This window comes from Camelus ferus, chromosome 4 (genome assembly GCF_009834535.1).
Source record: "Camelus ferus isolate YT-003-E chromosome 4, BCGSAC_Cfer_1.0, whole genome shotgun sequence".
Lineage (NCBI taxonomy): Eukaryota > Metazoa > Chordata > Mammalia > Artiodactyla > Camelidae > Camelus > Camelus ferus.
The window spans coordinates 9,049,212-9,061,722 of record NC_045699.1 but is presented as its reverse complement, the minus strand read 5'-3'; the positions used below and the strand labels follow the sequence as shown (position 1 = coordinate 9,061,722).

The following is a 12,511-nucleotide window of genomic DNA, read 5'->3' as shown; positions in this document are numbered from 1 at the left end:
ATCCCTAATGAAATAATAGGGATGCTCCTGGAAGAGGAGCATCAATGGCTGTTAAAACCATCAGGTGAAATGTTATTTAACTTAAATTCTTAGACTATATCAGGTATAAAAACTATAAAACCCATGCATGGCGATGAAAACTTGCCATTTCCCAATATCCATCCACACTCCCTGAATAGTTTAGCTGGTACCCAATGCCCAGAATAGAGACTACTTTCCTGGCCACCCAGGCAGTTAGTTGTGGTCATGTGACCAAGTTCTAGTCAGTGAAATGAAAGCAAAAACGCACATGGTAGCTGCTAGACCCTTCCTGTCAACCTTGCATGCTTCACTTCATTGCTTCTTCAACCTTGCTGCCTAGATTAGAACACAGACATCTTCGGTGATGAGTTCAGGCTATGCTTAGTGGCACAAGAGAAAAGACAGCTGGGTTTTGGACATCAAAGAGCACCATACAGCCTGGAACTGCCTTCCCTGTGCTTTACACGATGGAGCAGTAAATGAGGAAAGCAGGAAGCCCAGAGCTGGCTGAGGCTGGGGGAGGTAGGGGAGAGAATGGGAGAGGGAGAGGTAGGAAGAGAGGGAAGAGGGAAAAGGAAGGAGGAGAAAGGGCACAGGGGTGGGCAAGAGAGGGAGAGGAGCAGGAAGGGCGGCAGGAAGAGGGGTCGGGTGAGGCCTGAGGTCTGGGTAATCATTTGACTTTCGCTTCCTGGAGCCTTATAAAAGCGGGTTAAATTGTAAACCATTAGCTATGATACTTTCTACAAATTACAGAAAACTAATTCAAAATGATGGCAATCATAATGTGATGTGCTCATTAGCTCAGGAACGAAGGTTGTAGGTAAGATGGGCTCTGGCCCCACACAGTGGCTACTACAGCTTCAGGTATCGTGTTTAGACAGAGCACTGCTCAGAGTAAGAAGATGGACCTTCTCCTCTGTCCCTTTAAAAGTGAAGAAACCTTTTCCCATAAGCCTCCCTGCATACTTCCCTTACACTGCCACTGGCCAAAACTAGATTATATATCCATTACTAAAGCAATCACAGGCAGAGAATGGGATAATCACAAATAAGAAACCATTCAAATTCACTCAGGTCTACCTCTGGACCCGGGGACAAGATCACCTTCCCCTGAGTCACACAGGGGAGGGCTAGACACAGGACCACTACTTCTGGTGGCGCAAGCTGTGCACTACAAGACTCCAGGGGTCCCCATTCACATTTCCAGTCATTGTAACGTGTAAAGTTATTACAAAAACTTTCCAGCAGATGGCAGTAAGGACTTGGAGAAAGGACAGCTTTTTCTGATTCACACAAATTCATAGGTAGTTAACTAACAAAAATCAACATTATGCTAGAAGGTCGCGGTACAGGTGGGAAATGAGTGCCTGAGAGGTAATGAAAGTTCTGCAACATAAAGTAAATAATTAAACTCACTGTAAACCTTTTAAAATTATACGTGGTAAATTCTATTTTAATGAAAGAATCCATTCCAGGTTTAAGAAAAATTTTTAAATTCTTTATTCAATTCCAATATAGTTACTCTGAAAAAAAATAGATATTCTAAACTGAAAATCATTATGTACGAAATCCACTGTATTTACCAATAAGAAGTTTTTGAAAATTTGTCAAGACTGATTTTTATAAAAGCAGCAGCATCCATGTAGCAAAGATCCCATTCTGTCTCTCTTATCAAATAATTAAGGTACACAGAAAATTACTACACTTTGAAAAAAGATACCAATTGAATGAATTATCACTGAAGTTTAATCACATTATAAGATATGATTAATTTTAAGAAATCTGAGATTCAAAGAAAGCATTAAATTTCCTTCATTATTTCTGTCATGTACCCTCTTAATATCAAAGCAAAACTGTACATATAACTATGTGATAAAAAATGCAAGTTTTCTTTGGATCAGTTTACACTGTGGGTCAATAGTATATGCAACGTGTGCGATGAAACGGAATTCCTTTCATACCGTTCCTGTGGTCACGGGCATAGTCCCATAAGTAATAATCCAGAAGAATGGAATTGATCTCGTCACTAGATTTTTCACCCTTTTCTTCAATAAGCTCCAGAAGACAATCACGGATCAGCTCAACACACCAAAGTGAACACCCTCTGATTTCCACCTCTTGCCTACTCCCATATGAAAGCATTTCTCCTGCAAGGGGAAAAAACAGAGCAAGAAACACAATAATCTAGATGAACAACAAGGTCCTACTGTATAGTGCAGGGAACTATATTCAATACCCATCCAGGTAGAGCCATTGGATGAGACGACTGCCCCCGCTGATAGCTTGACTACCACTATGAGTCAGAGGCACTCAGTTAACTAGCACACAGATTCCTGACCCAAAGAAACTATGAGATAACAAATGTTTGTTGTTTAAAGTAATTAAATTTTAGCGTAATTTGTTACCTACAGCAACAAAAGCCATCATGTTGAACTGTGGCCCTTTGCCCACCAAAAATACATTTAAGTCCGAAGTCCTGGTGCCTATGAATGTGGCTTTATTTGTAAATGGAGTCTTTGCAGATGTAATAAAGTTAAGATGAGGTCACACTGGATTAGGGTGGGTTTTCAATACCATGACTGTTGTCCTCATTAAACAAAAAGGAGAGGATACAGCGAGACAGAGGAGACACACAGGGAAGAAAGTCATGATTGGAGTGATGCAGCTACAAGCTGAAGAAGGCTAAGGGTGGCTGGCAGCCACCAGAAGCCAGGAAGAGGCAAGGCAGGATTCTTCTCAAGATCTTTCAGAGAAAGTATGGCCCTGCCGACACCTTGATTTCAGACTTCTAGCCTCCAGAGATGTGAGAGAATAAATGTCTGCTGTTTTAAGTCATCAAGTTTGTGGTAATTAGTTATGTCAGCTTAGGAAACTAATAAAGTAACTAATACAACAACTTACAGTATGGGATAGGACATGGACTTTGAAACAGAAAAAGAATGAACCATTTGAGAGGACAGACACAGATTAGAGCCAGGGAAGGTAACATGGCCAACATACTAGGCCTAATAGTCAGCCATAGAATCACACTGAGGAATCTAATGCAGCCAAACTGCATTGTCAGTTTTTATAATTGACTAAAAAAAAAAAGTAGGTCTTTGGTGAAGAGAAGGGTTAAAAATAAAATGCACAGGAATCTGGGAAGATCTTCCAAGGGGTGCCCTGGAGATATCCGGAGAGAAGAGAAGGAATACATGTGCATTATCCTCAAGTCTGGAAGAAGTACCACTGGAGGCCTGTTAAGGAAGTTCTACCTCATCCAGTCAAGCCACCTGGTTCGAGATTTCATTTAAAATAGGTTTTAAATATCGGTGTCTTCTACTTACGTGTGCTCCTTTACATTTATAGTTTCTGTTTCTCCTCTCATTTGCTAGTAAAGTACTTTCTGGAAAAAAAAATTCTAACTTTGCTTAAAAAAAACTAAAGGACAAAGGAATTTGTTTCTCTTATGCCAAACTAGCTAAGGACAGCAGAGTATCCTTTCAGAAGCTGGACATGGTGGAGGCAGTAACAGCTGCAGCTGGACATCTGGAAAAGAGCCTCTGGAGGTGAAATGGATGGCAGGAGAAAACTCAGACAACTCTGTACAACAATGCTCGGTGATCCCTTCTCACCAGGGTTTTTCTCACAGTAGCAGAGACAACTGAGTGCTATAAAAATACAGCAGAAGGAGACAGAGAAACCATGAGAAGTCAGGAAAAGCAATGTGGAAGAGGTAGCATTTGAGCTAAACCTTTATGGATGTGCAGGATTTGAATTGAAAAAAAGAAAATTTGGATGAGGGAAATCAGGCAAGAGAATGTTTAGAGAAAGGAATAAGCACTGTATACACGGGCCAAAACCAGACCAGCCAAATACGGCTGTATGTAAAAGAAGCCCTGACTGCTAAATGCTGTCGCTTCTAAAGCTATCCCACAATTAATGACCCTGGACATGAGCTTCATGACATAAAACAGCTTGTTATTTTTCAAATGAGGAAATGGGCAAAATGGATTGCCCAAGGCTGCATAAAAACCTGGTAGAAGCAACCACAGGAAAATGGTACCTTTATATTCTCTTAGTCTGGGTGATTGAAATCTATTTTACAAGAGAAAACTATTTAATCATAAAAACTACTTCTTTTAAAACCAAAGAAAAAAGTAGTAAAAATACTGCACCTAAAGAGAGAAATTAACATAAAAATTATACAATATGATTATTTTTCTTATACAAAGAAGTGTTTAAAAAACAAACAGCTACTTGTCCCACAAACATAATTATCGATACTCATGTATTATAGAAAGGCACCTACTCTTGAGAATCAATAATCAAATCCAATAATGGTAAACAAATAAGCCTAGAAAAGTGAGTGACTTGTGCAAGATAAACCAGTGGCAGACCTTGGAGTCCCCAACTCAAAATCCAGTACATATTACTTATCTCTCAATCCTTCAGTCCACCTTTTATTTCACAGTGTAGTATGCTCTTCAGATTAATTAACATTCTTTAAATACAAACCTGAACTGTCTTAGTGTTCACACTTTCACGTGACATAAATTTATGTTTCAGTTTATTATGAGGCTCTGAAATGATAATGTCCAAATACTGTGATTTCCCACAATATCCATATTCCACAGTGTAAACAACAAAAAGTAATTTTCGCTATACTTTAATTATCCTTGCATTCTTCTTTATATGTGCTTTTAACAATAATAGTGTTTTCTTTTTCTAAGGAAAGGAGACGTTTTGTGAAAGAAACTAGACAAAGACTCAACAACAATTCATAATATAACAAAGAATGTCTTAATTAAGCTGGCAAACCTTTGAGAAGCTTCTCCAGTAGTTCATCAGAGTATTTCAAGGCTCCCAGGTAAACAAGAACCTGAGGCAATCTATAGTCAGCAAACATGGTGATACTGGAGATGTCCTTAAAGCAGCCGTCTCCTTTTCCCTCTAATACACTCCACGTATCTGCCACGAGGATTTGGGCACGTTTGTAAAAAGAAATTCTTTTCCCCTGATGGGTCAAGAATATAAATGTTACCTGGGTATCTGAAAGCTTTATGTATGCAGTAAAAAAAAAAAAAAAGGCACACAGAGAAAACATTTCTCAAGGGTAGAATAATCTTAGTCTGTCAGTAAGAATTTACAGACGTTTTACAGAAAAAAAGAAGGGAGTCTAATAAATATTAAATTATCTCTATCACTTCAAATTTACTTCCGATATTTTTCAAAGCACATAAAATATAATTTATGTAGTCATGGTACTCTTTAGTGTTCTTTTTCAATGGTATTACTTCATTACATATTTCTGTGTCACTATAATTCACCTGCTTACTATTTCTAAGGGCTAGATAGTATTTCTTAAGAAAGTTCATTAAATTAAAAAACATATATATTTTTTATGATTGCAACTTAATTCACATTAATTGTATAAAACCTGGAAGAGTATATGGAAGAAAATAATCATCCCTGAACTCACCTCTGAAGAGAACTACAACATTCATTTTTTTGTTTCCATTTAGATAATATGATTAACTTATTTCAGAGATAAGGACATAATTGATCAAAAGCCAGAATTTATCAAGTCTACCATTTTTGGAAATGGTCCAAGTCAATATGTTAGTCCATATAACAAAATAAATTACCAATTACATTTATACACGGAAGAAACACATTTAACCAGGCATTATAAGATAGTGGGTCATAATTTAACTCAAAAATTCTTGATAAAACTATAAATGCTCACTAGTATTGAACTGTGGAAAAACACAGAGACAGATAATTACCATCTATTTCTAGTCCTAATACCAATGCTAATAACTTCAAATCATCTTTTATAATTGCTAGTCTGCTAAAGAGGAATAATCAATATCACTGGCTCCCAAAATACATCCTGACCACCTTGGAAAATATTTTAATACGTAGATAATTAAAGTAAATAAAAAATGAAATTAAATTCTTTAAGGAAAGGCTCCATATAAAAATTCCTTAAGATAATAACATAGATTCCTTTATTTATTAAAAAAAACTCCAATGATACTCTATCCTAATAAGAAATAATCTAATATTGCTCACCTTAAGGCCTACCTCTTGCAATCAATCCAGACCTACTTTTACTATGTAAATTAAATTTTCTAAGGCCACCACTAAGAAACTTAGTATCTTGTTATCCAGAGTAAAAACATATGCTGATTTTTCTGAAGTCTATAAATTTAATTGAGTGTTGGGGGAACAAATCATCATTAAGAAATATCCCTCTATCATTTGGGAATATAGATTATTCCCAACATGGCAACTGTTCCTCTATATAGAGGAACTTACTTATGGACATACATATGGTAAGTAGGTTTCTAATTCAAGTCTATTTCTTAAACAGCAATATATAAAACTTAATTTACAAAATAAAACTGTATCAAACAAAATCATCATGTTTATTTACTACAATAGAGATTACTGTCTCCTATTTTTAACAAGATTCATAGAGCAAACTGGAAAAATCTAGGAACCAGATTTATATAACAAAATCAGTGCCAGCATCTAACAAAACATAAATTGTCACAACATGAGCACTGTTTGCATGGTAGTCAATTAGTATATCACAAAATTAGATTACAATACCTTAAAATGAAAACAAAAACCAAAAAAATTCTAGTGAACAATCTAAAAATAAATTAAAATCATCTATAAAACATTTCCTTAAGCTGATATGTACTCAAATAATTTTAGTAATCAAATATTCTACACCTCTAAAATATTAACTGGTATCACCAAAATACCAGTAAATCCCAAAATAACAATTCCCTTTATGTTCCATAATATTGCTTTGAAAATAAAATATTTTCAAAATAGTACCTTTATAAAATAATTGTCAATGTAAAACCCTATAACCATGAGTTGATTTTCTGCAACAAATTTATCATGAACATATTACAAAGGTCAAGAATTACAAATGCTTAAGAGTAACATGAAATGTTATTAACTAAAATGTCAAAAAAGCTCATGCTTTTCATGTATATTTATCAGTATGTCAGAGTAAAGGACACCAGTTTATTAATTAGGACTTTTACATAGCTACTGTATATTCTAAATCAGACTCACTTGAAGAGTTTAAAAAAAAACCGCTCTTTCTCTTTTACCCATAGATCAGAATCTTTGAGGGTAGTGCTTTGAAAATGTGTCTGAATTCTAAAGCTTCCCTGATTCTGGGGCACAGCCAGGTTAGGAAATCACTGATTCAAATTTGTCTGAATTAAAATTTTATAATTTCATTAATTTGTTCATAATGTCTAAAAATAAATGATACTCTTAGTAAATATATATAACATTAAAAACAATTGTAACTATTTAAAAAATACAGCAACTAATAACATGACCATATTAAGAAGAAGCAAGGAAAAAGGCACTCTCATATGCTGCTGGAGCATCTTTGCTATCACCCTCCTGGAGAAGAGTTACTGTTTTACGTATTACAAGCCTGAAAATCCTGGCCATGCTCTGACTCAGTAATTCCATTACTAGGAATCCATTCTAAGAAAACAATTATGAGTGTTAAACTATTGTGCAGTATTGCTTATTATCACACAAAACTGAAAAAAAAATATGTAAAATTCAATTAAAAAATAAAACTGTATCACAATTATTGTGGTAAAATAATTTGGGCAAATAATTATGGTACTGTACATCCATACAGTGGAATACTGTGAAGTCAATAAAAATAGTTCTATGGAAAAAAATTGTGCTGTGAAAGAATTTTTATTGACACAGATGTTCATAATATGTTAAACTTTCAAATAATTTATGTGGCTTAATTCTCCCCAGCCCATATGTATACACATTCACACACATAGAGAAAAAGACCAAACTGCGTGAACAGTGGCTACCTCTTGGCAGAATAGAGACCGCTTCTCTGTACTTTTCAAAATCTATAATTAATGTTTTACTTTTGAAATTAAAAATTTTTAAAATATGGATAAAAAGATATTTGATTTTAGCACTTTCTGAATTCTAAAGCAACACCAAAAGTTCATTAGAATTCCTTTATACTTGCTATGAATTAAGCAGAGTGCTTTAATTATTTGTATGTCTTTTAAATTAATATGCAAAGATAACTGTAGATTAACTAATTGAAGGATTAAGTGAGCACCCACTATATGCTCAGTGTTATGTTAGGAATCACAGGGATTCCAGAAATATAGTGCTTTTGGATAACACTAATGATAATCTTATGAAAAAAAAGAAAAAAAATAATACTCCTTTAAGAAATTGTTAAAATTTTTAAGTTTGATTTTTGTTACATTTTGGGGATTTTTCTGTAAGAATTATTTTAGAAATGAGTACTGATGGGAAGTGGTTCAGATACTAATCTTCATTTTAAAATCTATCAGCCTTAAATTAATCTATATCCTGGTACAATTTTTTTACAGAACTTTTTAGCATACGTAGCAAATTGAAAGAAAGCACTGTGTTGTAAATTAAACAGAAATTCAGCAAATGCTTCCTAAATCAATATTATAATTTACCAAAAAAATACACTCCTTTCTTTCACAAAAACAAAGACTCAGGACAATTTGTAAGTACACAAACTACAAGGTGTCCTGAATTCATTCCACCCTAAAGTCATGTTAAGTTTCACCTTAACTCTTCTACTACAACCATGTCGATTCTGGATACATGGATTCTTAGCCACATGAATGGCAGTTTGATTTCTTTTACATGCTGTTTAATATATTTAAATTGCTTGAATGATGGACCAAGGAACTTGATCCAACTTTCCTGAAAAACAAGTTTGAAATGACATACTCTGAAAACAAAGATAAATGTCTTTGCAATAGTAAAATGGTAAGTCAGAAGAGAGTGAAGTTCTACAGTGGCTTACGGTCTCTTTCCTAGAAACTGCCTCTGTCCGCAGCCACACTTAATTGGTTATAATACATGCCAGTTCAAACAGCCTTTGCCCAGGAATTTTAGAACTGAAAGTGAGAGTTTTTCCCTTTCTCTCCCTGGTGGCTGAAGCAATAAAATGCAACATTCATGGGCCTTTTCTACTTCATGGAGAAAGCTGGTCTGCAGTAAGAGAAAAATGGAGTCCACAGAAAGCAGAGAGACTGAATCCTGATTGCACTGAGTCCCTGATCCTGGATGTTCCTATCCCCAGTACTCACCCCTAATTCTTCTTTTTGCTCAGGATGTTTCTTGTTTTGTGTCTGTCACTTGCAATTAAAAGAATCTTAACATGTATACTCAGGCATCTCTCGCTTCATAGTAGAATTGAAACACTAGCTATTACCTGACTAAATGACCTAAGCTAGACTAGCTAACCTTTCTTTCTTTTAGACTTCGGTTCCTGGTCTGCAAACAGGACTATAATACTCCTTGTCCTTAGGCCCTACAGAGCTGTTCTGTGGATCAAACAAGAGGGTGTGTGCAAACACCCTGTAAATCATAAAAAGCGATTTGAACAATATTATCGGTAATTTTAGTTGCTGTTGAATTGTGATTACAAAAAGATAGCTTTAAAGTTGAGTTGATAGAAGTATTCATTAACTTAGTCAATAGATTTATATTACATGATCTCTCTAAAGTTGCTTTCAATTCTATGTCACAGTTCAAATCACACCGTGATAAGATTCCAAAAGAATTATACAAAAACAAAATTCAGGTGTATACTGGGACAGTATACAAAATGTTCACCATTTTAAAAGTATGTCTATTTAAGTTTTTTTGTACCATAAATGAAATAATACTGTTAAAGTAGCCTGTGCATGAAGAAGAAAACACATAGTATATATACATTAGAAGTCGGCAAGAAATTTTTTTATTAGGGAGAATTTAGTATATATCCTGATTTTCATCCAATGAAGTAAATTATTTTGAAGTATTAAAAGGACCTCGTTATCTCTAAGTGACAGCATCATTTTTTTTAGGTTTGAAATATTTTAAAGGACAAAAAGAAAAAGACAAAAGAATAAAGGGACTACATTGATTAGAACTCATTAAGAGAAGTAATGTCTTTGAAACACTACTTAAAAATTTTGTTACTGTTCACAAGGAACAAATTCCAAAATTAAAATTTTGGGTCTCAAAAGGAGTTCTGGAAGTAAAAGAGTTAACTATGAGAAGATAATTAAGAAATCTAAAATGCCCAACCAAAGTAACTCACCTCAAACTGAGTTACATCTCTGTAAGAAGGAAAGCTTTCAACTACCAGGTGCATTAACTTCTGTGCACTTTTTTCACTTTTTCTGACACAATTAAGAAAAGAGCCTTCAAATTTCTCAAGCAGAATTCTCCCGGTTTCATTGAGAATTCGATGCCTCTCTTCTATCAAAGGCATGGGAACATCTGTGTCACAACGAAGTATATGCCGAACCTGATCAAGGGTTACTGTGGCATAGTACGAAGCACTAGTTATTGGTATCCCTTAGGGAGAAAAGAAAATGCAGAGGAAAGTCATAATTTTACATTCATTAGGTCCTCGATTTTACAACATACAATTAATATGAAACCACATGAGTGTTCCAGGTATGCACTGGAAGTGGATGTATAATTAAAAATCAGAAACAGATCCCTCATTTTCTATTTGCTCGTTTGTATTTGTTCATCCATGTCCAACAATTGTAATACTACAGCAGATGTATTTTGGCTGGGTAGAGTGTGTTACATAGATGTCATCAAGTAGTGTTCTTCAGAAAACTGACTTTTATACTTAGCTGCGACAATCAATACTAGGACCATTTCCCACTGAATAAAGATTTGGTGCCAGTCTCCCCTTAGACTTCTATTTTTAAGCAGAGGTACTGGCCATGAAGAACTTCAGCTTATCGACACATTATTCCATTTCACAACCCAGTAAACTAAAACCTCAAAGCTGCTAGGTCTGACCGGAAGAAGGGACACCAACCTTCGTCCAGGGCTCTGTTGACCGCGGCGCACAAGGACCAGTACCCACTGTACGTCTTCCCCCGATATCCCACCAGACTTTTGTGCTCGTCATGCTCCGACCAGAAGGAGAAGTTGAGCGTGTCTATCACGAACACCCAGTTGACCGCGGCCTCGTCGGCCGCTCTGGGGTTCAGCTCGTGAAGGGCCTTCCAGCCCCCCACGCGCAGCTCGGGCCCCGCGGCCTTGGCGAGCAGCAGTTCGGCCACCCTCCGCACGCCCCCGCCGTCAATGAAAACATCCCGACTGTTTTCGGCAATGAATTTTGCGGACTCCCTGGGGGTCAGCAGCCCGTCCATCCCGCCCCTCCCCTGTGGGACTGGGGACCGACGCTTTCACCCGCGGGCTGGCCAAACTCTCTTCCCTCTCTAGGCGGGACAAAGGCCCAGGGGTCCCGTGCGACTCTCCCTCCCTTCTCTCCGTGGGATTGCCGCCCTAATAGGATCCCGCCCTCCCAGAGCGGCGAGGAGAGCCAACTAGCTCCGAACCCTTCTACCGCCGGACCCGCACGGCTGGGAAACTGCAGATCGCGGGGCCGCGCGCCGGGCTGAAGCCGCAGGCATTTCCGGGAGGGAGGCCCCGCCTACTCGCGTGCCCGAGACCCGCTTCCGGCTCCGAAGGTCCGGAAACTGCTCTGAGGGGTTGGCCGAGTGCCAGCCAGGAGTTCCCAGCCCGAGACGTGGGGCTTCGCGGTTTTGCCCATGCTCCGACCCTCCCTCGGGTAGGTGGGCCTGCGTGCGTCCCCGTGGCCCGAGTCACGGTGACTCCAACCGGTGTACTGCGTTGTCCTCACTCGGCTGCCGCCCTTCTCTCCACGGAGGGCGAAGTCTGGGCCGGGCGCCCTCGGTCACGCCCTGCATCCGGGTCCCTGGGACGCGACGAGCTTTATGGCCGCGGGTCGCGGTGCGAGGGGCCGGCCACCCCTAAGACTGCGACACGGGTTGGCGGTCCCCACACCCTCATCCCCCAGGCAGACTTGTCGTTTATTGTGCTGAAGTCTTGGTCTATTTGGAGGTTTAGGATTAGTTGAAACTTTTGGAGAAATGGATGAGGAAACAAGTGTATTAATTTGTTTTATGGACATTATGTGCCTGGAATTGTATTTAAATACCGAATTTTATTTAGTCTCCGGCCATGACAAAAGCAGCAGTTTTAATCCCCGTTTTACAAGAGAAGCCGAATGGTTTAGTGGTTAGTGCCTGGTCCCAGCAATGGTCTGGGCTGGTATTAGATCTCCAAGTCAAAGGCACTTTCTACCAGCTGAGCTCACCAATGCCAACCAACCTCGTCAAGTAGTGATTCTATCACTGGCTCTACTGTAATTATATATCTGTATCTACTGAGGAGGCGACGTTATTAAAGGATATAAATATCACCTTACAGCCTCAAACTTTTAAAAAATACTTTCTAGCAGGATGAAGAGAGCTTTAGGAGTCAATTTAGCGATGATCCAAATTCGCCTAATGGTGAAATTTTTGTATAGATGCGTGTTATTTTTTTCTCCTTCGGAGACTTAAACCCCCATGGATCATATAAAACGTTCACATCTTTGAAAATCAACTATTAAAAA

The 12,511-nt window shown here is 37.8% G+C and overlaps 1 protein-coding gene across 1 annotated transcript; it reads right to left on the bottom strand.

Annotated features, from left to right (window-relative positions):
• Nucleotides 1–1,503: 1,503 nt before the first annotated feature.
• On the bottom strand, nucleotides 1,504–11,739 carry C4H9orf64 (chromosome 4 C9orf64 homolog). Its single transcript, XM_006183189.3, has 4 exons — nucleotides 10,904–11,739; nucleotides 10,163–10,422; nucleotides 4,822–5,017; nucleotides 1,504–2,168 (listed from the first exon to the last, which is right to left on the bottom strand). The coding sequence occupies exons 1-4, from the start codon at nucleotides 11,238–11,240 to the stop codon at nucleotides 1,936–1,938; spliced, it is 1,026 nt and encodes a 341-aa protein (XP_006183251.2). The 5' UTR covers nucleotides 11,241–11,739; the 3' UTR covers nucleotides 1,504–1,935.
• Nucleotides 11,740–12,511: the final 772 nt, after the last annotated feature.